The following is a 27,888-nucleotide window of genomic DNA, read 5'->3' on the forward strand; positions in this document are numbered from 1 at the left end:
ATGTTTAAAAACAGCAATGGAAAGAACATTGGACATGAAAATAAACCATTCACTATATTTTCACCGTATTAGTACTTTGAAGGGTCAATATTCATAGGAAGCTGTGTTATGACAGAATTATTTATAATTTAACTGAGTTTTATCTACTTTATCAGTAGTGACTCTCCAAGAACTTGGAAATTTATTTACATCACCTGGTACTTGAACTTTTTAACTGAAGACCCCCGGGATTGAATACAGCATTATCTGCATGCAGTTCATGCTATCTGTCACTGATCTATGGCCCCTTTCCTAATAGACTCAATCCTTAAGCCTAATGAAATCACACAGCAGTATTGACATAGTCTTTCTCTAGGTAGATGCAGTGATGTTTGTGGAATAGTCTCACCAGCGAATAAACAAAATGTGGCTTCTAAAACTTGGAAATCATATAATTATTAAGGGGGAGGGGGAATATAGAGTAAAACAAGGAGGAAAATGTAGCAAAGAAAAATCCATAGACAGAATTCAAGAGAAGATTAAGACTTTTAACTGATACATTGCTAAAAGAATTTATTCTTTTACTCTTTATTTAGTTGCTTATTATAAAAATATATTAAATACATGTCTACATTATTTTTTTTCCTATTCCTTTTTGTTGAAAATATATATTTCCATAGAGTGATAAATCAGGAAATAAATACTTCTTATACTGTTAACTAGATTTATGAAGAGTAATGTGTATCATTTCAGCCATTTGAATGGAAAGATATAGATATACCTGTCTGAAGAAAAGCTTGTACAGGCAGTTCTTTAAAAATTGAATGATTACAGATAAGCAGAGAACTTCTAGTCCCACATTAGTGTGTGCGTGTGTGCACATACATGCACACACAAATGCATACATTTTTATTTTCTACACATTTACTTGAAAGTAAGGACACTATGCCCAGTGGCTTCAGATATTATCAAACTATCCCCACCCCCCCATGCATAGCATTCTGAATCCTGCTGGTGCTTTTTATGATCAAGGAAGAATTTGCCCAGGAGAAATATGTTGGGAACTTGCACAGATATGTCATCCTTCACACACCACAGGGTAAACATGGAAATGAGTATGCATTTAATGGGCGGGAGGGGGAGGGCATCATTTCAGACAAATTCAACATTCAAATGCAAGAGAGAAAGAGAGGGACCAAGACTGTTTTAAGAGTATCCATTGTGTTCAAACAACAACAATCCAAATAGCTATAAAATGTTATCAGTGCAGGCCAGAGAGTCGTCTTTTTCTTTGTTTAGTAAAGGGATTGCTGCCTCTGCCAGGGGTTTTCCTGGCAGTTGGCTTTTGGCACATCAAACAGACTTTCCCAAAGACATAGCTCCTTGATGGCTAACTTAAAGCTAGTCATACGGAGGCTGCTTATCAAGCTAGCCAGTCCTCCATGTACAGCTGAATGCTTCATAGCTTCAACCATAACAAGAGCTGTTGCAAGACGCTGTCTTTGTGGGATTAGCAGCTGTCCAGGCAGAGCTCATGTTTATTTTAGGAGGTTGCTTGTTTGTGTAAACTAGTCTGTAATCCATATATGTTAACAAAACATAATAAGGTTGCCAAAAAACCTATTAGAAAAGCCTAAGAGTGAGACTAAGCTTGAGGCAAATTGAAAAGCCAAACAAAAAGGAAAGATTTCTTCTATACACGAGGCTGTATTTTAAAAAAAATAGAATTTATATGGCTTTTCCCTTAATAGATAAAGAGCAAACCCACCACAAACATTACAATGATCAATTCTCATAAACAGTATTAAAATGCATGAAACAACATGTTACTTCCAGGCTAGTAAACCTGATGTACCTATATGGGAGTAGTGCATGTATAACAGTACCTGAAAGATCTTAAAATTCCAAACTTTTAGCATCTATTAAATACATGGGCAGTAAAAAGAAATATTCTTATTGATTCCATTTCATATCTTCAAAAAAATCAGTTTTTGTTTGCATTAAGGGCTTAAGTTAAAGAAAAAAAAATACCCTAGTCTAATTTACAAGCAGGTTATACAGTACTGAAATCATATGTGGAAAACAAACAAACAAACAAACAAAACACATTTGCATGGCAAGCTAAGTAGAAGTGTTTACTGAAATTAGACAAAAAGACTAGTCAAGATAATTTTCTTATATTTCTTTTCTCTGGCCCAAGATACCTTTTTAAGCATTTCTATTTCTGAATGGAAGTGAGAAACAATTTGGTGTAATGTTTAGGGGCACTGGGCTAAAAACTAAGAAATAGTGAGTTCCAGTCCTGCCTTAGGCACAAAGCCAGCTCGGTGACCTTTGGCCAGTCACTCTTTCAACCCTAGGAAGAAGGAACTGGCAAACCACTTATGAAAAATCTTGCCAAGAAAACTGCAGGAGCCCATGGCTAGGAGTAAAGACCGTCTCAGAGGCACCTGCCCCCCAAACCCACTTTGAACTAGAAGCTGAAATGGTACATTAATTGTAAACTAGAAACTGAAATTATTGTTAAGTTCTTACATGGCTAGGTCATCTTAAGTCTTCCTTATTTATAGGCTAGTCATGTCCATTCTTGAACTATAAATGAGAAATTCTCTATAAATGTCCTTACATTATTACTTATATGTAATTTGTGCATGGCTTTCAGAGCATGCAGAGTACTCATTTTTGATATACCACAGAACTTATTCCATGCAAAAATGGGATGATGTAGCCAAATAAGATCTATGTAATTTTTGTAAGAGATACAAATATTTTAGAGCATTTTTATTTCAGGAATATGACATGGCTATTAAAGTTTATAGCTGAAACATCTGGCTTATCCAAGGTATCTGCTGAAGTGGCTCTTTTCAGCACCTTATGATCAGTTACTCCAATTCCTATACATCAGCCTCATTTACCACTCAAATGGATAGCATTCTTAATGCTGCTATTTCTTTTTCTATTTTGGAACAGATCTTTTTCCCATGCTATATTGATCAACTTATGGCCATTGGTCACAAATGTTTAATAGGATGATCTTTCCTGAAAGTAATGCAGTAATTAGAATGTTCTCTCATTTGTACTTAATGAAAAACTTGAAAACATTTCCATGGTAGAAAAGTATGAGAATTAAACTAACATTTTTCATGACAGTTTCATGAAAAATGCCATTTTTCCAGATTGAAAAAATTGGCTAGCCTAGAGGAGCTAAATATGTTACAGTGAAATGGCTTACAGTCATTTTTCCTTATATGTAAATAGCAATTTCTTGTTTTCTCAGTTGAAATATATTTATAAAGTCTACATAACTGCATTGTGTAAAATAGCTGGTACCTATCATGGGTTTTATGTTGCTTAAAACATATATTTTGGGATTAGCTCAGTGTTGTAGATGCATATAGAAACTTAAACATGAATAGCAATGAAACTAGCCAATCGTTAAATTAATTTGGCAATATACTCTAAACTTTCTAAGATACAGAAATCTGATGTTCAAACAAATGCATTTAAACACTTGGCATCACAAAAATGTGATGGGCATTCGTCTTTGCCAGTAATTCATTTCTATTTGTTTACACATAAATTCTGTAAACATCTGTTTACACAAAAATTCACTATAAACTTTTCATTTTTCATTTGGCCAAGAATTCTTATGCTTCCATTCCAGCATATCACAGTTGTCATAAACTAAATGTAATAATTACAAAATAAATGTAGTAATAGAATCCTACATTTGGGATTTAGTAAACAATAAAATAAATACATATGTCAAGTTCTTTTCTTGATTGCACATTTTATATTGGAAGCTAAATATCACAAAACGTGAAAATAAATGTCTATTATTATTATTATTATTATTGTTATTATTATTATTTTGTAATCTACCATCAAACTCTAATACATCAAGAAGGTAGCAATTTCAAGCCAAGAAAGCCTTTACTTTCAAAAAAGTTGATGAAAGTTTTCTGAATAGTTTACTGTTATACAAAGTTATACATCCATGCCAAGCTATTCAACATCATGTAGCAACAGTCTTTTAGTGGTGGCTAGGATGTTACTGTCAGTTCATTGAGGGAGGAAGTATGTAATGTAAGTAAAAATTCCAAGCTGGAAGTATTAACATAAATATTTTGTGTTTATAGAATGAACAAGAAGTTACAGTTTCTGAAGCTGGGAAGAAAGAAGGAGTGATAGTATTTTCCATTTTAGAAATGCTGAGGCACAAAACACAGTTGCTTCTAGAATTTTCATACATGAAATCCTTTGTCCTGTATGTGCATCATGTGTAATCGCAAAGTCTGTAAACTGCTCACTATTCGTCTCTGGTGTCCAATAAGTACAACTCCAATTCTTCTAATGTCACTGCAAGACAAAGGTAAGTTTAGGAAATATTGGTCAAAGTACAGTAGGTACAAAAAACAAATTGCTCCAAGCCATTCTTAAACCTGAAATATTCAAATCATTCCATGCCATTCTTCAGCCTGAAAACTATCAGTAAGTGGATATTGGATACTATACATGTTGACTAAATGGATCTGAAATGCAATGAATGCTTGCATTTTAGTGTTACTATTTTGTTTTTCTGGGGAATGAATATTTGTTGACCAACTCATGCCTGCCATTTTGTGATGAGTTCTTAGCACTTTCTCTAAATTCAAACGTTCCCCGCTGTCCTCTAAAGCTTAGGGACCCCAGTAAATAATGTACTTACTCAATACTCATTCTTGAAACAAGATCCATAGATGTGTACCCTGCTGCCATGAAATTAGTTTTGTATTGGCCCATTTTTATTGAGTCCAGCCAATCATTGACTGATACAAAGAAGGGATATTCTGGAATTTCACCAGGTGAATCTGGCATTCTACGAAAAAGAACAATATATTATTGATTTGGTTTTATGATACCTTCTTTGTAAGTTAGACTAAAACATTAACTATGACACAAGCTATGAATCCCAATTTCTTTTCCTGTAAGAATATTTCTTGCAACCAGAGAAACACTTCTCTCCTTAGGATATAAATATTCCATATTATCATTAATTAAAATAATTGCTGCTGCTGCTGTGTCTATTCAGTTTTTAAAGCTTTCTTCATATATTTAATTTTGGATTGGACCACTTTCCTGCAATTACAGCAGAACTGCTGCTCAAAATGCTCTACTTGCAAAATGCCACTATGGATTTCTTAGGATGAAAAGAATGACATTGTTTCACTTGCCAGCAGAAGACAGAAATCACTGAATAATTTGATATTGTGAATTCAGTATGGATGGAAGTTACTGAACATCTTCACAAAGAAAGGTTCAGACTGGAAGTTTATTATGCTCCAAAATTTGCACTTTTCAAGTGTTTGGCGGTAGTTTGTAGCTCAAAATGTTGTTTTGAGAGGAAAATACATTTTCAAAGTATTTCAATATATACTTTAGGCAGATTTTTTCCATTTAAAATCCAAAATGGGCGGAGTAGATTGGGAGAAATGTGCAAATCTAATAATATAGAGTAAATAAGATCCAGTTTGAATACTCTTGTCTAATTTTGCCTCTTATTTTGCAATATCTGTTTTGTGTAAGGCCCCCAAAAGTGATTGGTCTGTTGGGCCTACTGTATAGTTAGCCGGATGAAGACAATTCCACAGGTGAATAAATATTTTTATTCTCCTAGACTCTAGGTTGGTATTGTGGTTCTGTCTCCTTTCAACAACTGTGGGTCCTCTAAGCAACTATATGAGTATTTAAAAAATAAAAATAATTCACTCTTACAGATTAGGAGAAAGATATTAAATTATCTCTAAACATTTCCAGTTAGCAATTTAAACTGTGAGAAACATTGTAAAGAAATGGAATTTTCATAGAACTGTTGAAGGCAAGATAACAGCTGGAAGACCCAGAAAAATATCTGCTGTAACTGCAGAAAAATCAGATATGCAAAACAGTAACCAGAGATCACTGTAAATGATCTACTGAAAAGTTTAGTTGACACTGGATTAGTTGTCCACAGATTACTGTGCAATATTGCTTATACAACAATGACCTGCATGGGAGAGGAAACCATTTTTCCCGATCTCATCACAAAAGTTATCAAAAATATGCAAAAGAAAACCTTGATAAAGCCTTGGAACAAAGTGCTTTGGACTGACAGAAGAAAAACTGAACTGTTCTGCCACAACCATAAAAGACCTTTTGTTTTGTAAAAAACAAAAAAGGTGAAATATTTAAAGAAAAGAATACCTTGCTAATCATTAAGCTTAGATGTTGTGCTGTATGCATTAGGATGGTGTGTCCACCAGTAGTAGAGTGAATAGAATGGACAGAATAGATTCAGCTAAATCTCAATATATAGTAAAAATTAGTATTCCTCAGTCAGTGAAAACAAGTGAAGCTGAAAAGAGGTTGGGTATTTCCACAAGACAATGACCAAAGCCATACCTCCAAGTCAACCATGAAGTACTTACAAGAAAGACAAATAAAGGTTTTAGAATGGTTTTCAAAGTCCTGAGACTTGAATAGTATTGATAATCTTTGGGGAGATCTCAAATATGCAAGGAGACCTGAGAATATTTCTAAGTTAAGAGAATTCTACATGTTAAAGCCTCAGAGAAATCTGTGAGATGAGATAAAGAAGAATTGAAGAGAAATCAAATCCTATGGCAATATTTGATTGAATTAAAGATTAAGTCTGTTAGAAGTAAAAGGAAGGAATATAAAGTTGGTTTATTTAATCAAGGTTAAAATAAGACTTTTTTTTTGCAATGTTCTGTCAACCCTTTATGGACTTTTTGCTGACACCAGGATTGAAAATTTGATGTTTTATGGATTTGCTTATAGATAAGGGATGGGATAAGGATTAAAGAGATATCTGTTTAAACTTATAGGGGGTAAAGAGTTATTAAATTTGTTTATACTTGTTTTGATGAAGGTTGGAAATCACTTCTTTATATATATTTTTTCTTTTTATTATATTTTCTCTTTTCATTTTCATTTTCTTCTTTCTTTTTTTCCTGCACATTTTATTATTTCTTTCTTTCCATTATCTTCTCTTTTTCTAAGTTTAGTATGTATTAGCTTTTTGTAAAGGTAAAGGTTTCCCTTGACATTAAGTCCAGTCATGTCCGACTCTAGGGGGCGGTGCTCATCTCCGTTTCAAAGCCGAAGAGCCGGCGTTTGTCCATAGACACTTCCGTGGTCATGTGGCCAGCATGACTAAATGGAACGCCGTTACCTGCCCGCCAAAGCGGTACCTATTAATCTACTCATATTTGCATGTTTTCGAACTGCTAGGTTGGCAGGAGCTGGGACTAGCAACAGGAGCTCACCCCATCACGTGGATTTGAACTGCCAACCTTCTGATTGGCAAGCTCAGCAGTTCAGCAGTTTAACCCGCAGTGCCACCACGTCCCTATTAGCTTTTACTATTGTAATTAAAATTCTTAATAAAAATTGTATTTTAAAGAATTCTGCAAGGAAAAGTAGGGAAAAATTCCAGTAGGCTGCAACAATTATTTGGAAGCTGTTATTCCTGCTCAAAAGGTGTTACAAAGTACTGACTGGAAAGGTGTTCAAGTTTCTGCACCTGCCATATTCACTGTTTTCTTATTTTGAGAAAGGGTCCTACACAAAGTGGGCAGATCCAACCATTGGCTATGTCATTGCTACAGGCACTGCCAATGTGCCACACTTGAAAATAAAAAGGCTAATGCTGGGATCAGATGGAAAACACCACATCAGCACATATAAATTTGATGTTAGCTAGCCTTGACTTACAGCAAGTACATTGGGAATAGTTTCAATCTTCTCTGAACTACAAGGGCAAACCCATTTGGATAGGGGATTTTGGAATAGCTGCCCAGTAGGAGTGTTGATGGTAGCACATTATGCTGAGCCTGAAAGAAGTCCTTTCTCAATCTGAGAAAGATGAGAGTTCAACATTTGGCTGCTATCAGATATTTAGCTTTGGCTGTAGGATGGAGATAGTGAAGGGTTATATCATGGAGATATATTCCTGAAGAATGGTTAATGAGGGACCTTTGAACAATATTAAGGGGATGTATAGATAAGCCTATTGTAAAGCTTTCATAACTTTATTTATTTACCTATAAACACCCACCCACCCCCCAAAAAACAGTAGAAGGAGCTTCCTTATAAAGTCTTCCCTTGACTTTGAATGAACATGGGAAGCTACAGGAATTGCAGACCACTAGAGATATGAGTATACAATTAAACCAGAGATCTGAATATACAATAAAAGCCATTTATACATGTCCCTTGGCCACTTCATAATTAAATAAGTGCAGGAAAATAACTGATCAGACTTTTTCATCAATCTTGAATGCAAACTAGGTTTAAAAAGTGTAGGGTAATTATTTTTTGCACAAGACTAGAATTGTTGGTATATACTTAGTGACACTTCATTCCTCATTACTGTTCTTTATATGCATGTGACTCCAGGAGCAATGGAAGTTTATCATATGGAAAACATCCATACTGGCCTTATGCATTAGGTATTGGGCAAAACTGAAGAAAAAAAATTAGAGTATCTGACATGATGGAGAAAACAAAAGGGAAGGATGATGGAGAAATCACTGATTTAATGCAGAAACAAAATAATTGTATATAATGTTGTAATTAACATGGCTATTTGGAGGGTGCCAATCATGCATGCACATACAAAAGCATACTGAAAATGGTTCTTACATTAGTACATCCTCAACTAGCGTATGAAGAGAGCTGGGGTTTCGTATCAATTTGTCTAAGAAGCTGACAATGTCGGTGAACTTTGGCCGATGGCTTCTTTCCTTTTGCCAGCAATGAAGCATTAGTTGATGGAGTGCAGCTGGGCAGCCCATTGGAGCCGGAAGCCTATAACCTTCTTCTATGGACAGAATGACCTGTGTAGAAAGTGGGGGAGGAGGAGATGAAGTGATATTGCTTTGTATTTTCAAATGAAAGCTGTAATCAAGTATATAGAGCCATAAAAAAGTACTAAGCTACCATGAAGCAAAATTTATTAAATGATGTATGATAGATTCATGTATCATGCATCATACTAAATTATGCTTCACTGAATAAAACATATTCTGCTGGATTCATACCACATTAAGTATTTAGTACATTTATAGCCCACCTTTATTTTGTGCAACTCAAGATGGCATATGTTATGCTCCCTCCTATTTTCCCCATAACAATAACACTGTGAAGTCACCCAGCCAGCTTCCCCACCTTATGTATGTTAAACCAAAAAAAACAACAACCCCAAAACCAAAAACCCTACACCAGAGTTTTTGGCAGGGGTTCTCAAACTGTGGGTTATGAGCAGCTGTGGGTTAACAATATTTTTAACCTGATCAGGCTTGTCAGGCAAAGTGAGAGTGCTGTCAAAACTGTGAGCTTTGCTCCTCATTTGCAGTTGGTACTTGTCATGCCAGAACATTGGAGAACCTTTGTGATATATAGATTAAAATTTATTTATTAAAAATAAGTGGTATATTTTGTTTTTGTCAAACTCTAGCCCAAATGAAATCCTCAATTTTATTTATGGCATGAGATTCACACAAATTCATTTATCATGTAGGGTACCACAGTGTTTGAAAACCATTGGCTTATGGCTTAGCACAAAATGGAAACTCTGCTAATGTATACTATATGCTATAGGTAGTCCTCGGGTTATGACCATTCATTCAGCAACCTTTCAAAGTTGCAGTGGCGCTGAACAAATGGTACTTTTGATGGGTCCTCATAGTTCTGGCTGTTGCAGTGTCCCCATGGTTATGTGATTGTGATTTTCGATGATCCCTGCAGGCTTCCCACAAGCAAAGTCAATGGGGAAGCCAGCAGGAAGTTGGAAGTCATGGTCACATGAGGTCCTTGCTTAAAGACCCTGTATGGTCCTCAGTTAAGGACAACAACCAGGATTGCTGGAATTGCCACTGCTAAGTGATGTGGTCCCATGATGCATACTTTACAATCACATCACTTAGCAAGGGCAATTCTGGTCCCAATTACCAGTATTTGAGGTATAATAATGAGGAATCTTGAAAATGCTAAGTGATCATGCTAAAATAGATTGCAGTAGAGATGAGCAATAAACAAGAATTTTGCTTCTGTCCTGAAACTTTTGCTTGACTTCAATTATCTTTTTCCCCAAGTATTAATCCTTGATGTCAAAGCTAACAATACTAAAATGATTTGCCTCCTAGAAAGAGAATTTCAATGGAACTTCTTCAGGATGCTTTTAATTAAATGCCTCAATTCACTTGCAGTTAATAGTGATAAATGGAAATTAATTTTTAATTTCCACTTTCTAGCAGTTTGTTGTAGTAACAGTGACTCATATGCATGTTTATTCTGAAGCAAGTCTTACCAGTAGGACTTATTGCTAGGTGTGCCCCTGGATAATTGCAGTTTTAATCCTCTTGTTGTTCCCATGATTGACTTAGCCATATTCTATGACAGATAAACCTCTTTTGGTTAACTTTTGGTTATAATAACTTCCTTAGCTACAAGCTACGTGATTACCTCTGGAGAGGTATCCATCTTCTTTATTATCTGTCCCACTAGGTAGACCAGGCCAGGAAATCAACTCCACAAGATGGCTAAAGCTATTTTTATTGAGACTGGCTAAAACAACAGGATCTTGCAAGTCTGATGGTGCAGACTTATCCAGTAACCATAGCCAAATATGCTGGTATTTCTAATTATCAATTTTTGAAGAAAAGAAAAAACATTACAATTGTAAAGTGGTGCAAAAATACAGGCTTTTTATTTAGAATGCTTAACTATTAAACACATTTTGTTTCTTTTAACAACTAACTTGATGCCTAATGAAAGGATTGAAAACAATACCATATTTGTATGTAGTAGTATACTGCTTCTTAGTCTGGACCTTTTCTCTAGTCAATATGCCAAAATAACCCAGGGAGTTCACATACTGTATCATGCCAACCCATGGCTTCATTTATCATAGATTTTTGAACAAGTATAAAACAAGACAGTTTTCCATGAAACCAAATAACTATGGCTTGTTAACCTGGTTTGGTCTTTTCATTTTTAACTGCGCTTACCATGGACTGCTGAGTACTGCTTAAAAGCAATTTAATACATTAGGTTAAGCCACAGCTGCATATGACTGAAAGTAGAACAAATACTAAGGATGGAATATCCCTAGCTTTCCAGTTGTTGCTGAACTCCATCATCCATCATTCCTCACCATTGGCTATAATGGCTAGGATTGCTGAGAATTATAATTCAGCTACATTTGGTATCTACTTGCCATGAATGAGTCTAGTTTCTTTTAAAGCTTTCTGCTTCTATGCTAATCACTACCTTGCACCAGTGAATGTTGTTGTTTATTCGTTTAGTCGCTTCCGACTCTTCGTGACTTCATGGACCAGCCCACGCCAGAGCTTTCTGTCGGTCGTCAACATCCCCAGCTCCCCCAGGGACGAGTCCGTCACCTCTAGAATATCATCCATCCATCTTGCCCTTGGTCGGCCCCTCTTCCTTTTGCCTTCCACTCTCCCTAGCATCAGCATCTTCTCCAGGGTGTCCTGTCTTCTCATTATGTGGCCAAAGTATTTCAGTTTTGCCTTTAATATCATTCCCTCAAGTGAGCAGTCTGGCTTTATTTCCTGGAGGATGGACTGGTTTGATCTTCTTGCAGTCCAAGGCACTCTCAGAATTTTCCTCCAACACCACAGTTCAAAAGCATCTATCTTCCTTCGCTCAGCCTTCCTTATGGTCCAGCTCTCGCAGCCATATGTTACTACAGGGAACACCATTGCTTTAACTATGCGGGCCTTTGTTGTCAGTGTGATGTCTCTGCTCTTAACTATTTTATCGAGATTTGTCATTGCTCTTCTCCCAAGGATTAAGCGTCTTCTGATTTCCTGACTGCAGTCAGCATCTGCAGTAATCTTTGCACCTAGGAATACAAAGTCTTTCACTGCTTCCACATTTTCTCCCTCTATTTGCCAGTTATCAATCAAGCTGGTTGCCATAATCTTGGTTTTTTTGAGGTTTAGCTGCAAGCCAGCTTTTGCACTTTCTTCTTTCACCTTCATCATAAGGCTCCTCAGTTCCTCTTCACTTTCAGCCATCAAAGTGGTATCATCTGCATATCTGAGATTGTTAATGTTTCTTCCAGAGATTTTAACTCCAGCCTTGGATTCCTCAAGACCAGCTTGTCGCATGATGTGTTCTGCATACAAGTTGAATAGGTAGGGTGAGAGTATACAGCCCTGCCGTACTCCTTTCCCAATCTTAAACCAGTCCGTTGTTCCGTGGTCTGTTCTTACTGTTGCTACTTAGTCGTTATACAGATTCTTCAGGAGGCATACAAGATGACTTGGTATCCCCATACCACTAAGAACTTGCCACAATTTGTTATGGTCCACACAGTCAAAGGCTTTAGAATAGTCAATAAAACAGAAATAGATGTTTTTCTGAAACTCCCTGGCTTTTTCCATTATCCAGCGGATATTGGCAATTTGGTCTCTAGTTCCTCTGCCTTTTCTAAACCCAGCCTGTACATCTGGCAATTCTCGCTCCATGAACTGCTGAAGTCTACCTTGCAGGATCTTGAGCATTACCTTACTGGCATGTGAAATGAGTGCCACTGTTCGATAGTTTGAACATTCTTTAGTGTTTCCCTTTTTTGGTATGGGGATATAAGTTGATTTTTTCCAATCTGATGGCCATTCTTGTGTTTTCCAAATTTGCTGGCATATAGCATGCATTACCTTGACAGCATCATCTTGCAAGATTTTGAACAGTTCAGCTGGGATGCCGTCTTCTCCTGCTGCCTTGTTATTAGCAATGCTTCTTAAGGCCCACTCAACCTCACTCTTCAGGATGTCTGGCTCTAGCTCACTGACCACACCGTCAAAGCTATCCCCGATATTGTTATCCTTCCTATACAGGTCTTCTGTATATTCTTGCCACCTTTTCTTGATCTCTTCTTCTTCTGTTAGGTCCTTGCCATCTTTGTTTTTGATCATACCCATTTTTGCCTGGAATTTACCTCCAATGTTTCTAATTTTCTGGAAGAGGTCTCTTGTCCTTCCTATTCTATTGTCTTCTTCCACTTCCGCGCATTGCTTGTTTAAAAATAATTCCTTATCTCTTCTGGCTAACCTCTGGAATTTTGCATTTAATTGGGCATATCTCCCCCTATCGCTGTTGCCTTTTGCTTTCCTTCTTTCTTGGGCTACTTCTAGTGTCTCAGCAGACAGCCATTTTGCCTTCTTGGTTTTCTCTTTCTTTGGGATGTATTTTGTTGCCGCCTCCTGAACAATGCTGCCAACTTCTGTCCAGAGTTCTTCCGGGACCCTATCTACTAAGTCCAGTCCCTTAAATCTATTCTTCACCTCCACTGCATATTCCTTAGGAATATTAGTGAGCTCATATCTAGCTGATCTGTGGGTCTTCCCTAATCTCTTTAGTCTGATCCTAAATTGTGCAAGAAGAAGTTCATGGTCTGAACTACAGTCAGCTCCAGGCCTAGTTTTTACCGACTGTACAGATGTCCGCCACCTTTGGCTGCAAAGGATGTAATCAATCTGATTTCGGTGTTGTCCATCTGGTGAAGTCCATGTGTAAAGCCGTCTCTTAGGTTGTTGGAAGAGAGTGTTTGTTATGCAGAGTGAATTGTCTTGGCAAAATTCTATCAGCCTATGTCCTGCTTCGTTTTGTTCTCCCAGGCCATACTTACCTGTAATTCGAGGTGTCATTTGACTGCCCACCTTAGCATTCCAGTCTCCTGTGATGAAAATAACATCTCTTTTAGGCGTGTTGTCCAGTAGGTGCTGCAGATCCTCATAGAACTGCTCTACTTCAGCTTCTTCAGCATTTGTGGTTGGGGCGTATATTTGGATCACTGTGATGTTAGATGGCTTGCCCTGAATTCGAATTGAGATCATTCTGTCGTTTTTGGGGTTGTATCCAAGCACTGCTTTAGCCACTTTACTATTAATTATGAAGGCTACTCCATTTCTTCTGAGGTCCTCTTGTCCACAGTAGTAGATCTGATGGTCATTTGATGTGAAGTGGCCCATTCCAGTCCATTTCAGTTCACTGACGCCCAGAATGTCTATCTTTAATCTTGACATCTCACCAATAACTACATCCAATTTGCCCTGGCTCATAGATCTTACATTCCAGGTTCCAATGGTGTGTTGATCCTTAGAACATCGGATTCGCCGTTCACCACCAGCACCGTCGGCCGCTAACCGTCCTTTCGGCTTTGAGCTAGCTGCGTCATCACGACTGGGGCTAGTTGAGCTCATCCTCTGTTCCTCCCCAGTAGCATTTTGACCATCTTCCGACCTGGGGGTCTCATCTTCCGATGGTATACCGACATATCTCTGGTTGTACTGATCCATTTAGTTTTCACGGCAAGAATCCTGGGGTGGGTTGCCATTACCTTCCCCAGGGATCGCATTTAGTCTGACCTCTCTGTCATGACCTTCCCGTCTTGGGTGGCCCTTCACGGTTTAGCTCATGGCATCATTGAGGTGCTCAAGCTCCAGCACCACGACAAGGTAACGATCCTTTGCGGAGACCAGTGAATAGCATGGATTAATACAAGAGAAATATTTTTCTGGCTGGCTGTAACACCAGTAAATTTGATTGGATAACTCCTAGTACTACAAGAGAAGGAGAAGAATTTTAGATCAATGCTCTATAGTAGTACAGATATACTAAAGGCCAGAGGAGGATCGATCATATTGATGGTTCCTGTATGACACTGCCACTTGGTCTGTGAATGTGTCATAACAGAATTAAGGGCTGCTCAATTTTATTAAATGTAGTGACATTAGTTTCTCAGCTTAATATAGTGATAGTGTCTATGAAAGTTCAATTATTTGGCAATTTCCACATAAAGTTCGCAGGCTAGCTAATCTAGCTAATCTTTGTTAATTCAGGAACAATACATGGAAATTTGTGTAACACCTAAAACTACTACTAATACACCTAAGAATGCATCAACAGGGCTGCCATGCTCTGGGGAAAACATAGTAATGAGTTAGGAACATACTAAACGCACATAAAACAATAAAGTTCATTTTAAAAATGTTAGAAATGTGACTTCTGAAGCATTGGCTCTTCAGCATATCATAATCTAATGACCACAGATGCCTCTTCTATCTCAATCTGTCAGAGTGTGCTGGAAAGCATTTGGCCTGAGACATCAGAAAAATCACACACATCAGGCATTTCTATAAAAATAAATGTATTTACAGAAAGCACAAAAACATATTTTTAAGCTGTGCATTCACACACGCTCAGAGAGGACTGGGAGGAAGGCAGATAGAAAGGAAACACGAAACTAGTAAGCCCAGGCAAGCTGCCCTCCAGGCAAATCAGGAGCTTTTTCCTTATATGGTCATGCCTTTTCACCTCCAAAACTAAGAATACTTAAGTTTGACCTTCTGACTCTGCCAGAGTGATTTGTTACCATAGTAACCGTAATGGCTTGCTCCTTGCAAAAAACAATCAAATGCCAACACTCTCTTTCTTTTTGTCTGTAATATTGGTCACTTCATTCTGCCTCTTTCCCCAGAGGTGGATGGACAAAGTTCTTGCTCTTTGACTGTCTTCTTGGTAGGAGGTAGCTAGCTAGGTGCTAGGCTTTGTCTATCCCTGTCATGTATTTCCTTAAATAAAACTTCCGATTGTAAACCAGATTCACTAATCATTGCTCAGGTAAGGTTCTTACTGTGAGGAATGCTCATATACATACCCAGTGCTTTCCCTCCAACAACAACAAAATAACCATATGAATACATAAAATATATTTTCAAGCACAAGTTAATTAAATGGGGTCATGATTTAGAGAATTCCCTAAATTCCCTATTCAGGAAACTTTGATTAGAATAATTTGAAACTCATAGTAAATTCATAGTAAATATATGCATCCTCAAGAATGCCAAGATGTTGACATTGTATCTCGTTCTTTGCAGAGGATTAATAGAAGAGGGAGGAACTTCATAACTTTGGAATGACAGAATTTTAAAATTTCAGCAATTTCTTAGCAGGAATTCCCCAGAAGTTTGCTAAAAAGAATCACATACTACAGCATTGGCTCACATCACACCTACATTGGTTTTGAAGAAATCATATTCTGAAACAGCTAGTTAGAAATCAATGGATGGCTTGTGGTTTAGTTTTAGGAATAACTGTGGAAGGTACCGTATTGTGGAAAGTTTAAACTGGTAAAATAATGTTCTTTTTTTTTCCTGTGTTACAAAACCAGTGGTTACAATATAGACTGTAGGATCTGATTTAATATACTGTTCGTTCTGAGACTAGGCTGAAGCTGCCATAACTAAAGATGAAGCAGGCATGTAGGCAGAGAGGACAAAAGCCAGGAATAATCTTGTCTAAGAGATCCCTTCAGGGAGGTAGATAAGAAGGAAGCAAGTCTTTAAGGAGACAAAGGAAAAATGTCACCTGAACCAGACAAAGGAAGTTGGGCCTGAGCACATGGAGACCCCCCCCCCCAATCCCATCTACAGCTACTTTTGGGGATAAAAGGGGTCCCAAAGCCTGCCCACTCCTTGAGTTGTCTTTGGATCCAGACTTGGCAGCTTCTGTCCCTCTAGCTAGTGCCTGGCAACTTAGTTGGATGTGGGTAAGTGTGGATGAGCATGTGTATCTTGCAACCAGTAAAGTCTTGCTGTTGCTTTAAATTTACTGGGTCTCCGTGTATTTCAAAGAACCTGTTGTGCCTCAGTGTTTGGTTGGAAGTTATTTGTGTCCCTAATTACTTCCCAGCTGTTGACCAGGGCAGTGCGCCTTGTCTGTTCAAACTGCACCTATCTGGAAAACCCAGGTAGAAAGCAGGGGGGGGGGGGGCTGACAAGATCCACGTGCCTCAACAGGCTGTGAGTCTGTGAGTGATTGACTATAAGCTGAACCTGGGAGCTTGTGTGTGTAACACCGTATCTTAGATTTTGCCAAAAATTATTTTAAAAGTTGCTTCCAGATATGCCAAAATCAATATTTAGCATATCTGTAGCCCTCTAGGAAATGAACACAGATCATATTCTGAACCAATGTTAATATTAAAAAGAGCATGAGCATGTACAACAGTAACTATAATGCAATTTTAAAAAAAGCAGATTAGCAAAGGCAATGTGATATTGGATTATATTGCTTCTATTTTCAATATAGCTTCTATTTTTTAAAAAGTGCTACATTTCAATGCAGCTAAAAAGAGCCCTATAATGTTGCATAGTTACAAATAATAGTCATAGTCCAGCACACAGTAGCATGATAAAAAATGTGACTGTTTAGGTCCATTGACAATGATGAAGTTATTGCAATTGTAATCTTTAATAAAATTACTATTAAAAAATAAAAAAGACAATGACAGGATTATTCTAAGTTGGATTCCATATTTATATTTATTTATTATTTTAGTATTGTCGGTGTTGATTCGGGGATTTTATGAAGTTGAGGTTTTAAGGAGAATTTTATTGTAAACCTCCCAGAGTCCCCCTTTTGGGGGGAGATGGGCAGTAATAGAAATGTGAATAATAAATAAATAAATATATTAATAAATATATACTAAATGACTTTTTTTTCCCAGTAAGCAAAGGAGTAAATGCATTCTGAAAACAATAGCCTGTGATAACCAGGAAAAACTTACATCCTGATTAGACATCTCCCAATATGGTCTTTCTCCATATGACATCACTTCCCACATGACAATTCCATAACTCCAGGCATCGCTTGCAGAAGAAAATTTCCTGTAGGCTATAGCTTCAGGAGCAGTCCATCTTATTGGAATTTTTCCACCCTGAAAATATATATTGAAAAATTCTCAGTATTTAAATCTAACATGTATGGTCTCCACTGAATAATCTTACAAACATGTTAAAATAAATGAAACACATAATTGCTGACAGAAACAGAAATGTTCCCTTATAATTCGTGTGTTAACATAACATTGCTTCTGTAGTATCATAATTGAAAACTAAATGCATCTTAGTTCTTTAAGGCACTATTCTTGGCCATATACAGACTGAATAGGTGGTAAATTATTGTCTTCACTTAGATCATGAATAAAGTATCATTGTTATTGGGGTTTTTTGCAAGTTTATACTCAAGTATATGGCAAGTGATGTTTGTTCTATAGATTTATGCAAAAGGCGTTGTGGATCATCTGTATTTTGTAGTATTATTTTCCTAACACAACTGTCTTATGGTTCTGGAAACATTGTTCTGAGCTATGCACAATGGTTAAATCCAAGTCTAAAGTGTTTCTGCTTATAAATCATGTTGCTAAATGAGGACTGCAAATGTTATTAGCACAATATAATCTGCTAGCTTTCATGTAATTGGTCGTACAACAAAACCTGCCAATAGCACATTACATTAATAAAAATAATAACAGCATTTTTCGTTATCTTAAAGATTAATGTTTTCATTATGGTATAAGCTTTTTGGATCCAAATCCAGATAGCTGTCCAGATGTGCTCTGGTCCAGTAAAGATTATGGTGTAATATGTTTGCTGGTGATGATTCTGTTACAGTAAATGAATATTCTGTGATTTTCTCTTTCAATTTAATTTAAAGAATACTTTTGTATGTGTTTATGTTTTATTCCATTAACCTTCACCATTCTTCCAGTTTAGTAGAAGTGGAACAAAAAAGTGGCTAGTCATATGATCTCACAAGAACATGGCACAGATTACATACCTGATCATAATGAGAAAAAATCAAACTGAGAAAAAATTATTATGGGCACAAGCTAAATGAAGAGACAAGCTTTATTACTTGTATAGCTGGCAGGGGAGGAGCTAGAGTCATCAGCCTGATAGCACATGTTTTTTGCAGCTCCTGCCACTCTAAAATAGATTAAATTATTTTTAGTATTTTTAGTATACTTTTTTCTTTTTTCTCTTTTTAGTAGTTTTAGACTTATTTTAATTTTAGTAACTTTGTTTGGATAAGACGACTTTGAAGATAAACGCTCATTTAAAGGATTTTATGCGGGACTGATCGACATGAGTAAACAAAAGAAAAGAAATGGTGTTAGCCCAAATTCCCTTCCTCCACTGAAGCTTGCTAAACAACCAAGAACTGAAGATTGCTTTGCATGAAAGGGAAACGTAAGTAAAATAAACACCCCTCCCACCTCCAACAAATTTGAAATACTGGAATGGGATCTTCAAACAGAGCTGGAGAATCAACAATTATTAGAGCTATCCCTGTTAGGGAAGAGCTAAATGAGAACCAGGACTTTGGTATGGGCTCCCCTCATGCGTCGTCATTCCAAGTACTTAGCCCAAATATCTGTCGCAGGGCATCCGAAATTAAGTCTAATACTAAAAATAAAAAACAAAGTCAGAATATGGAGAGACTTCCATGGGAAAACTCAAAGGACTTCATGGCAAAGCAATGCTTGCTCATGGCGCAAACTGTTATCTCAATATTCGAACAGCTCTCAGACATAAAACATGAGCTGGATATGTTGAAAGGAGATATTGGGGCTTTTGTGGAAAAGTATGAATTTAAACCTTCTATAAAAGCTCATGAAACAGATGTGGCTAAGCCTCACACCCAAGGCAAGTGAGCTGATAAAGAACAAGCAGCTAAAGGAAAAGTTAAACAATTAGATAAAAAGCCGCAGCTCCTAAAGAACAGCGCTTTAACTTCTGATAAGGCAAAGAGTGGGGAAATTACACACAACAAAGACTCTTTGGAAATAAACAAAGCATTTCCTGCTAAATTAAATTGTCTACTGCAAACACAACAGATTGCTCTTGTTATCTCCATGAATAGACATAATGCTGGATGTTGGAATACTAGGAGAGCAATTGTAACTTCCCTGGGTCAGCTTCTTCATTGCCAACAGGGGCAGATAGATTTGTGTGCTGTAGAATGGCTCCCGAATGTTCCAAATCGGAAGCTGATCTTCTTGTCTTTCAAGCAGCCTACCATCCCTTTGATGCTATTTAAGATGAGGTCGTATTTAGCTTTGTTTCAATTTTTTCCTATCAGAGTCTTTTGCGACGAAAAGGTTAAATCTTTATTTGGCGACATGACAGCTCCCAAGGCTGCCGCCCTTCCTTCAGCCTTGAGAGAGCATGAGTGTGGGAGTCAGCCTGCCCTGCCTGATGAAGACGTTTGCGATTCAACTGAAGCTAGCCTCATTAATGCTTTCAGCTCTTTACCAAGAAAAGAACAAGATAACATTTTGCTTAAGCTGGAAAATTTGAAGAAAACCTTGCTGGTCACAATGGCTACAACTGAGCCACTCATAGACCTCGTGTCCCCAAACACTGATAATAATTCTCTCCCTCCAGTGAACAAGGGACTGTGATTATGACCCGCCAAAAAACAGCAGTTCAGATCATTTCGGGTCAATAGGGGAACCTGTAGCTGAGAAGGAGCCATTACTCTCTTCAGGACATTCTATTGAGGCTTTAGCAATAAATCGGGGGACTGGAGGGCAATTCAACACCACTGAGTCGAATGCAGCATGACACAGCAATTATGTCTCCATTGCCACTGAATGAAGCCTTGGTAAGGCAAGATCAGCTGGCTGATGTTAACTTTGAACAAGATCCCCAGGAGCCAATACAGGATTTGCATGAGGCAAGCCACCTTCCAGCAGTGGTTGTAACACCTGTTGTTGACTCCTTAGTTCAATATAACAACCTCGTAGCTCTCACTTGTCAAATTGGCAGAAATTAATCCAATCAGTCAGGATGAAAGATACATCCTTTTTTGGCATATCACTAGAGATTTGGGAAAATCGCTCCCACCCCCACCTAATCAAGTACCATCACATGCATGGGAGGAATTTTTTAGAGGGTTGTATACGGACCCTGCTTGTGATATGAAGGAGAGTCAGATTAACCTGGACAAAATTCCTCACTGGCCTCCAGTTACAGCACAAGAGGTATCCTGGCTGATCAAATCCCTTAAGGTTCACAAGGCTCCCGGTGCTGACTGTGTCTTCCCCGAAATAATTAAAAGGAATTCTAGTTGGTGGGTACCTTTACTAGCATCTCTCTTCACATATATAGATCAGACTGGTTATATGCCAAAGGACTGGGGAATGGTGATTATTGTTCCAATCTATAAAAAGGGCAACAAAAATGATCCTTGTAATTATAGGCCTGTTAGCTTATTGAGTGTAATTAGCAAGTTATATGCTAAGCATCTAAACAATAAATTACAATATTGGATTTTGTCAGAGGGCATAATTAAAGATGAACAGGCTGGATTTAGAGAGGGGAGATCAACAATTGATCATATCCTGGTGCTTCATCATCTTGTATTTATTCATATATATATATATATATATATATATATATATATATATATATAAAGAAAGAAAGAAAGAAAGAAAGAAAGAAAGAAAGAAAGAAAGAAAGAAAGAAAGAAAGAAATCTTCCCTCTTTGTGGCCTTTCTTGATTTTAAACAGGCCTTTGATTCAATAGCCAGAAGTGTTCTTTGGGAAAAATTAAAAAATACAAATATTGATAGACGCCTCCTCTATTTAATACAGAAATTATATTCTAATTCTACTTTAAGAGTGAGGTGTAATCCCCTAGGGACCTTATCTAGCTCAGTAAGTGTGCAGAAAGGAGTACGCCAGGGATGCATTCTTGCCCCTTCCCTTTTTAATCTATACATTAACTCCTTGATTGATCTCCTTCACAATCTGAATTCTCATCCTCCCAATCTATCACAATGTAAAGTACCAATACTTCTTTATGCTGATGATGCCATTATTATCTCAATTGGATTGAAAATAGCTATAGCATTATTAACCCCAATTGGATTGAAAATAGCTATAGCAGCAACATTAAATTACTGCATACAAAATAAATTGGTTCTTAATGTTGATAAATAAAAAATCCTGGTCTTTGCCAAAAGAGCTATTCAATATTCTTGGAGAGTTAAAGGGCATAACCTAGAACAAGTCAATGCATTTAAATATCTGGGAGTGATTTTCCACTCGAAAGGCACTTGCAATGCACATTTGAACTATGCGGTGCAATTAGCCCTTAGGTCCTCAAATGCTATCAAACACTTTTTTTTACACAGGTGGAGGACAATTAGTCCCTGCAGCCTTAAAATTTTTTGAGGCCAAAACGTTGGCACAAATTCTTTATGGGGCACAAGAAGGAATTTTTTTGAAAAAAGTGTCACAAGAAATTGTACAAACAAAATTCCTGTTCACCTGGTGGAACATCAAATGCCCAGCTGAGAGTGGAAATAGGAATGCCACAAATTCAGGTTAGGGCTTGGAAGATGATGTTAATATTTTGGTTGAAAATTTAATTTTTCCCAGTTGGTTTGACCACTCTAGTCCTGATTGATAACTTTTCCTCTCCCTGGAAACAGGCAATAGAGCATAAGTTGGCTCTATATGGGCTTTCCCCAATATTTCTAGAATCCTTAGGTTATGATCAAGCCAAGCAGGTGATTATTAATAGAATAAGAGACATGGAATTCCAGTCAGAAGTTAATAGGATACCCCTGCACAGTAGAAATCAGGTAAGATGGGGTACATGGGCACCAGCAAGCTATCTGAAAGACCTAACCTTTCCTAAGATCAGAACAGCACTTTTTAGAGCTAGACTCAATATCCTTCCATCAGCACTTCTGCAAGGCAGGCATAATAAAACTCCCTTAGCAGAAAGAATCTGTATATGTGGCATTAAGGAGGTTGAAAACATCTTTCATGTTTTCTTACACTGTAAATATTACAGGGATATAAGATCAATATATATATTCCCCTTAATAGAAAGATTCCCTGGGAGACCTGATAGTTTTTATGAGAACCATCTTCTTCAGGATTTAAATCCAGCCATCACACGTGCAGTAGCTAAATTTTGTGCTGCCTCAATGATAATAAGGCAAAACTGGTTAAAGAAGTAGAGATCTCTGCTTATTTTTCTATTTTTATGAATATTTTGATTAGCTATTTTTTAATGTTTTTTTAAATTTCTTGAGGATATACATTTTACAAAATAATATAGTATTAATATAACAGATCTATTAATGTTTAGATAAACGAATATGTTATTATTTTACTAGGGATTTAGAGATTATATGGTAATTGTTTTGATTTATAGTTTTCTATGTATAATTGTATTCATTTGATTTAGTTTGATGCTGTTTATTGTTCTTATCAATTTTATGTTGCTGGTCATTGACCAAATAATCTATCTATCTATCTATCTATCTATCTATCTATCTATCTATCTATCTATCTATCTATCTATCTATCTATCTATCTATCTTGTATAGCTGGCAAGATCTAAAGTTGTTTTAGGTACATATTAGTTCTTCTGTCTTCTCAAAATCTAAATTATAATTCTATAATTTAGATTAATTTAAACTATTTAGATTTATTTGTACTATTTACTTAGTATAAATCTAAATAATTTATACATTTATTTTTTTTAAAAAAAGAAGCTTGTTGCATCAGTATCCACTTCCAAATCAATTCTCTGCTTGATATCCTTGTCAAAAAATTATGATGAGATGGAAATCAAGAGGCTCTAAAGGACTTTAAATTTATAGTTTAACGGCATTTAATTACTTGCAAAATTCTAAAATCTGCACATTAACACCAACGATATAATAACGAAGTAATGGGGCACTTCATGGTATGCTTTGTAATACTCTGTTGTGAAGGCTTTTGTTTGAGGCACAGATTCTTCCCCATTGCCAGTTATATTACTTCATATGTGGTTTTCTAACCTAGTTTTGAGGATATGCTTAAACTCTAATTCAAAATCCTAATAAGCAATTTACTTTTTCTTTTTTATAGCATTGCTCTAAATTGTTACCCACTTTATTGAATACAAAATGATTCTCTTGTAGAGTAAGACAACAGAAATGGGAATTGCAAACATTCATTTACAGAAGTCCATAAAGATACATCTCTTCTGTAGATGGCACAGCCAAAGCATTGCAGTATAGGATAATCTCTTATTATACTCATAATGGCTAAAATTGCATTTTTAATATTCCCATAGATGATGGTTTCTTTTGTAAACCCATTATATGGACAGTAATGGAAAATTTCATTAATTACTTTTGTAAAGTATATTTTTATGCAGAAAATCTGTTACCCTTTATACATACTGTATACTAAGTGAAAGCATGAAGCTAAGCAGTATCTGTTCATGAATAATAAAACGACATATTTGCTTCTGCACAGCTAAAATAACATTTCTAGTGTTTGATGAAACTAATAAAAAACTCCAGCCCTGCTGTGCTTCTCTTTCTGATAATATTGCTATAAAGAAAATTATATTTATTAAAATCTGTTGTTTACATGTGCTCTATCACCAAATTAAAATAAATATATATTATTACCAATATGCAACTTATATATCAGATCAACCAAAAGAGTCACTTTTCCTCATAGGCAGATTTTCTAAGACAAAGCAGTTTTTCTCATCTTAAACCATGCTGCAGCTGAACGTCATTTCTTAAATTTATAATGAGGTTGGGGTAATGCAAATTTCACATTTCTGTATACCATCTCAGCAATGGTACTTAGTTACTTAGTTGTAATAGTGCTACAGCATACCCTGTTTTCATATGTTGCTTCCTGAGTTTTTCTTGGTTTTTCACCTAGGAATTTATCACTGTAGGCTGCCAGAATACACTGGTTGAATTCAGGCATCACACTAGCCAAAAATGTGGGTTTGGGTTCACATGTACAAATCTAGCCAATGTCTCAGTTATGAAAAACTGGCTACTGTCATTTATTGAACAACTGCTGTGGAAACAAACTATGGATTAGTGCAATCAATTAGTTCCATTGTACAGCTGGTTCACGTATGTAAATGACCTTTTAAGATATATTTACAGGCCTTGTGAGTTGGAAACCGAGCATACTGCCTAAGGATAACTGTCAGAAATAAGCAACAGAAAAATGAAACACTGCCCTGCCAACCCACAGGACTTTGTTTAGGAAAGAATGTAATAGACATTGTACCAATATTACCAAATCTTAGACTTTGAAAGGGAAGAAAAGGGACGTTCACAGAAATAAGTTTAATGAGTGATATGGGAAAAAAAAAACAAAACTGCCACCCCTTCACTCATGAAGGACACTTTCAGGTCCCTAATCTCTGGAAAAGCAATAACTGCTATTTTAGTTTTGGGCAAACTAGAATGAGAAATGAGAGCCAGTTTAGTGTAGTGGTAAAAGCACTGGACTAGAAACGGGAAATTGTGAGTTCTAGTCATGCCTTCGGTATGAAACCAGCTGGGTGAGCTTGGGCCAGTCATTTCCTCTCAGCCCTAGGAAGAAGGCAATGGCAGACAACATCAAGACAACTGCATGGAATTGTCCAGGTAGTTGTGAGGAGTGAAGACTGACTTGAAGGCATACAAACTTTCACAAAACAAACAAACAAACAAACAAACCCTGAAATGGAGACTTACAGGGCTAAGATGGGAGACATCACATTTCTGTTCAGCATGTGTTTATGTCTGTGTACCCATACCCATATAATTATATATGTAATTTTTCCCAGTAATGGAGCTGAAATTTTTAATATTTTATTTTGAGATATACTGGTATTAAACAAGAAAACAGCTGAGAAGTGGGCAGAGCTAAAGATGTAACAAATCTAGAATCTTCTGGAAAAGTTTAACAACATAATTATTTTTAAAAAGTAATAATGTGCTGCCTTTTAGTTGTGGACTCATCTAAGGAGAACCTGGTTGACCATTCCCCCATGGCTGGCTGGGGAATTCTGGGAGTTAAAGTCTACACATCTTCAAGTTGCCAAGGTTGAGAAATACTGTGATAGGCTCTAAGTTGAGTAGACTACAGGCTATCAGCCACCAGTGAGCAATAAAGGAGACTCATCACAGCTGGCTGCTGATTCAGATAGCAAGGAATCAGAGCCTGAGCTTGGAGAGTGTTGATCTCTAAACTATGCTTCTTGCTAAAGAAGGCTGAGATTGGCATGATTCCTCAAGATAAGGGAACATTAATTCCTCTAGGAATTCAGGCTACGTAACAGCATACTCCAAGCTCCTCCCTTTGTTGGAGACAACTCTTCTGTTTTCTGACCTGTGATCCTGTGATTATTCTTTCCAACTTCCTCCTGTTTCTTGTGATCAGACCTTCAATTTGATTTTTGGACCAGTTTTTGTGGAAACCTCTGGCTTTGGGCCCACAGACTAGCTTTGCCAACCCAGCTTTGGTTCAAATTCTTCAGGGTGGTAGTCTTGAGGCACTGATATGATTTACAAGGCAAGATTCTTCTCCTCAATCTTTGTTGAACTCTGTCTAACAGCCTGCCCTTACCTTTGCCTTGGCTTCTCTTGGAGAATTTAAAACAAATCAATAAAAGCTCCCAGACTTGCAATAGCTTTGCTCTCTGTTTATATCATTCTATGGCTTGCATAGGACATCTTTAAACCAAAATACATGGCCAGAGACTAGCACCAATTTCAGACTTTCTGTCAGATCATTGGGTGAAATTTAGACCAGGGTTGTGCTATAGGTGGCGCCCATAAATACCATTAGGCCTATAAATGTTGCTGTTGGGTATATGACTTGGACTGACAGGGAGCAACCTTACCAGTTTGCCTGTTCATCAATAAAGTGCTGTATGACTGGCCACCTCTTTCAATACATGATTTTGTGAATAGGCAAGTTCTTGCCTGCAGCAGTTTTGGAGAGCATCTGAGACATGGTCTCTAAATTTCAGATGTGACCAACAGCCAACAATTTTCAGACACCTGCTTTACAAGTTGCTCACCCTTGAAGTTACTCATTTTGTGCACTTTCTTATATTAGCGGTAATACAGAATAAAGGACTCATTATAAAGTGTGAGCAGTATATCCATATTATGGATTTTCTGTAGATATGGCATTTATTATTTTATTTATTACATTTATATCCTGTGTTTCCCCTAAGAAACATGTAGTCACATCTCATTTTATCCTCAAAGCAACTGTTTGAAGTTGGCTGGCTGAGACATAATGGCTGGTCCAAAATCAATTAGTGAGCTCCAGGGTCACCTGGAGACATAAGCTTGTTATTCATTTTGGTTACTTCAATTTCTTGGAAAGAAGAAAGCTTGAAAATGCAAAGTAATTATTCAATAACTTCCCTTGGTCTAAACATCTGGAAGGCTTAATTTATTACTTTAACTTTCTTTTATGTGCTATTCTTTTAAATAATTAAAAAGTACTATCTGCTGTCATTCTTTTCTCAGATATGAGAATTCCAAGTTCCTTCAACCTCTCTTCATAGGATTTATTATCTAGTGCCATGATCATCCTCACTGCTAAACCTATTGCAGTTTTTGGAATACTTCTGAAAGTATAGTGAATGCAATACTTGAGATGGGTCAGACCAACATAGAGTAAATTGGATCTATTAATTCCCATAGTGTAGAAACAATTTTAGTATTATTTTTGAGGCAGTTAGGTATCTACTTAATTGTCATATAATCCAGCTCACACTTGATTAGCATACAGGTCAGAATGTCATGGGGTGTTTCTTCCTAATGCTTTGTTGAAATAAAAATATACTATGTCTGCAGCATTCCTACAATCTACTAAATACATTAATACAATCCACTAAAGATAAAAAATGAGAGTAGGCTTTACTGGCCTTTAAAAGAGCATTAAAAACATGACCTTACCCCAAGCCTTGGCTTAGGGTCATGGGGTGTGTGTGGGGTGCTCTTTGACTGTTTTTTAAATATGCTGGTGGGGAAGACAGTTGATTATTGTTCTTTTGCTATCTTCTGGGTTTTATTTTTGTAGATGTTAAGCCACCCAGTTGGGTGGCCTAGAAATTCAATTTATCAATAAAAATTAGGTTAGTCAGGCAAGACTTACTTGGAAAAAAACCCTTGCTGAGTTTTCATAATGAGCATATTATTTTCAGAGTGCTTACACCATT

General features: G+C 36.9%; 1 protein-coding gene across 2 annotated transcripts in view; it reads right to left on the minus strand.

Annotated features, from left to right (window-relative positions):
• Positions 1-4,223: 4,223 nt before the first annotated feature.
• Positions 4,224-27,888, minus strand: part of EPHA6 (EPH receptor A6) — a 406,991-nt gene continuing 383,326 nt past the window's right edge. For both annotated transcript variants that reach the window (XM_063305542.1, XM_063305541.1), the window contains 4 exons: positions 17,621-17,770; positions 8,665-8,858; positions 4,688-4,837; positions 4,224-4,338 (listed from right to left, as the gene is read on the minus strand). In XM_063305542.1, coding sequence (XP_063161612.1) covers positions 4,224-4,338; positions 4,688-4,837; positions 8,665-8,858; positions 17,621-17,770 — 609 coding nt within the window. The remainder of the gene's footprint in view (positions 4,339-4,687; positions 4,838-8,664; positions 8,859-17,620; positions 17,771-27,888) is intronic.

This window comes from Candoia aspera, chromosome 5 (assembly GCF_035149785.1).
Source record: "Candoia aspera isolate rCanAsp1 chromosome 5, rCanAsp1.hap2, whole genome shotgun sequence".
NCBI classification, from domain to species: Eukaryota; Metazoa; Chordata; class Lepidosauria; order Squamata; family Boidae; genus Candoia; species Candoia aspera.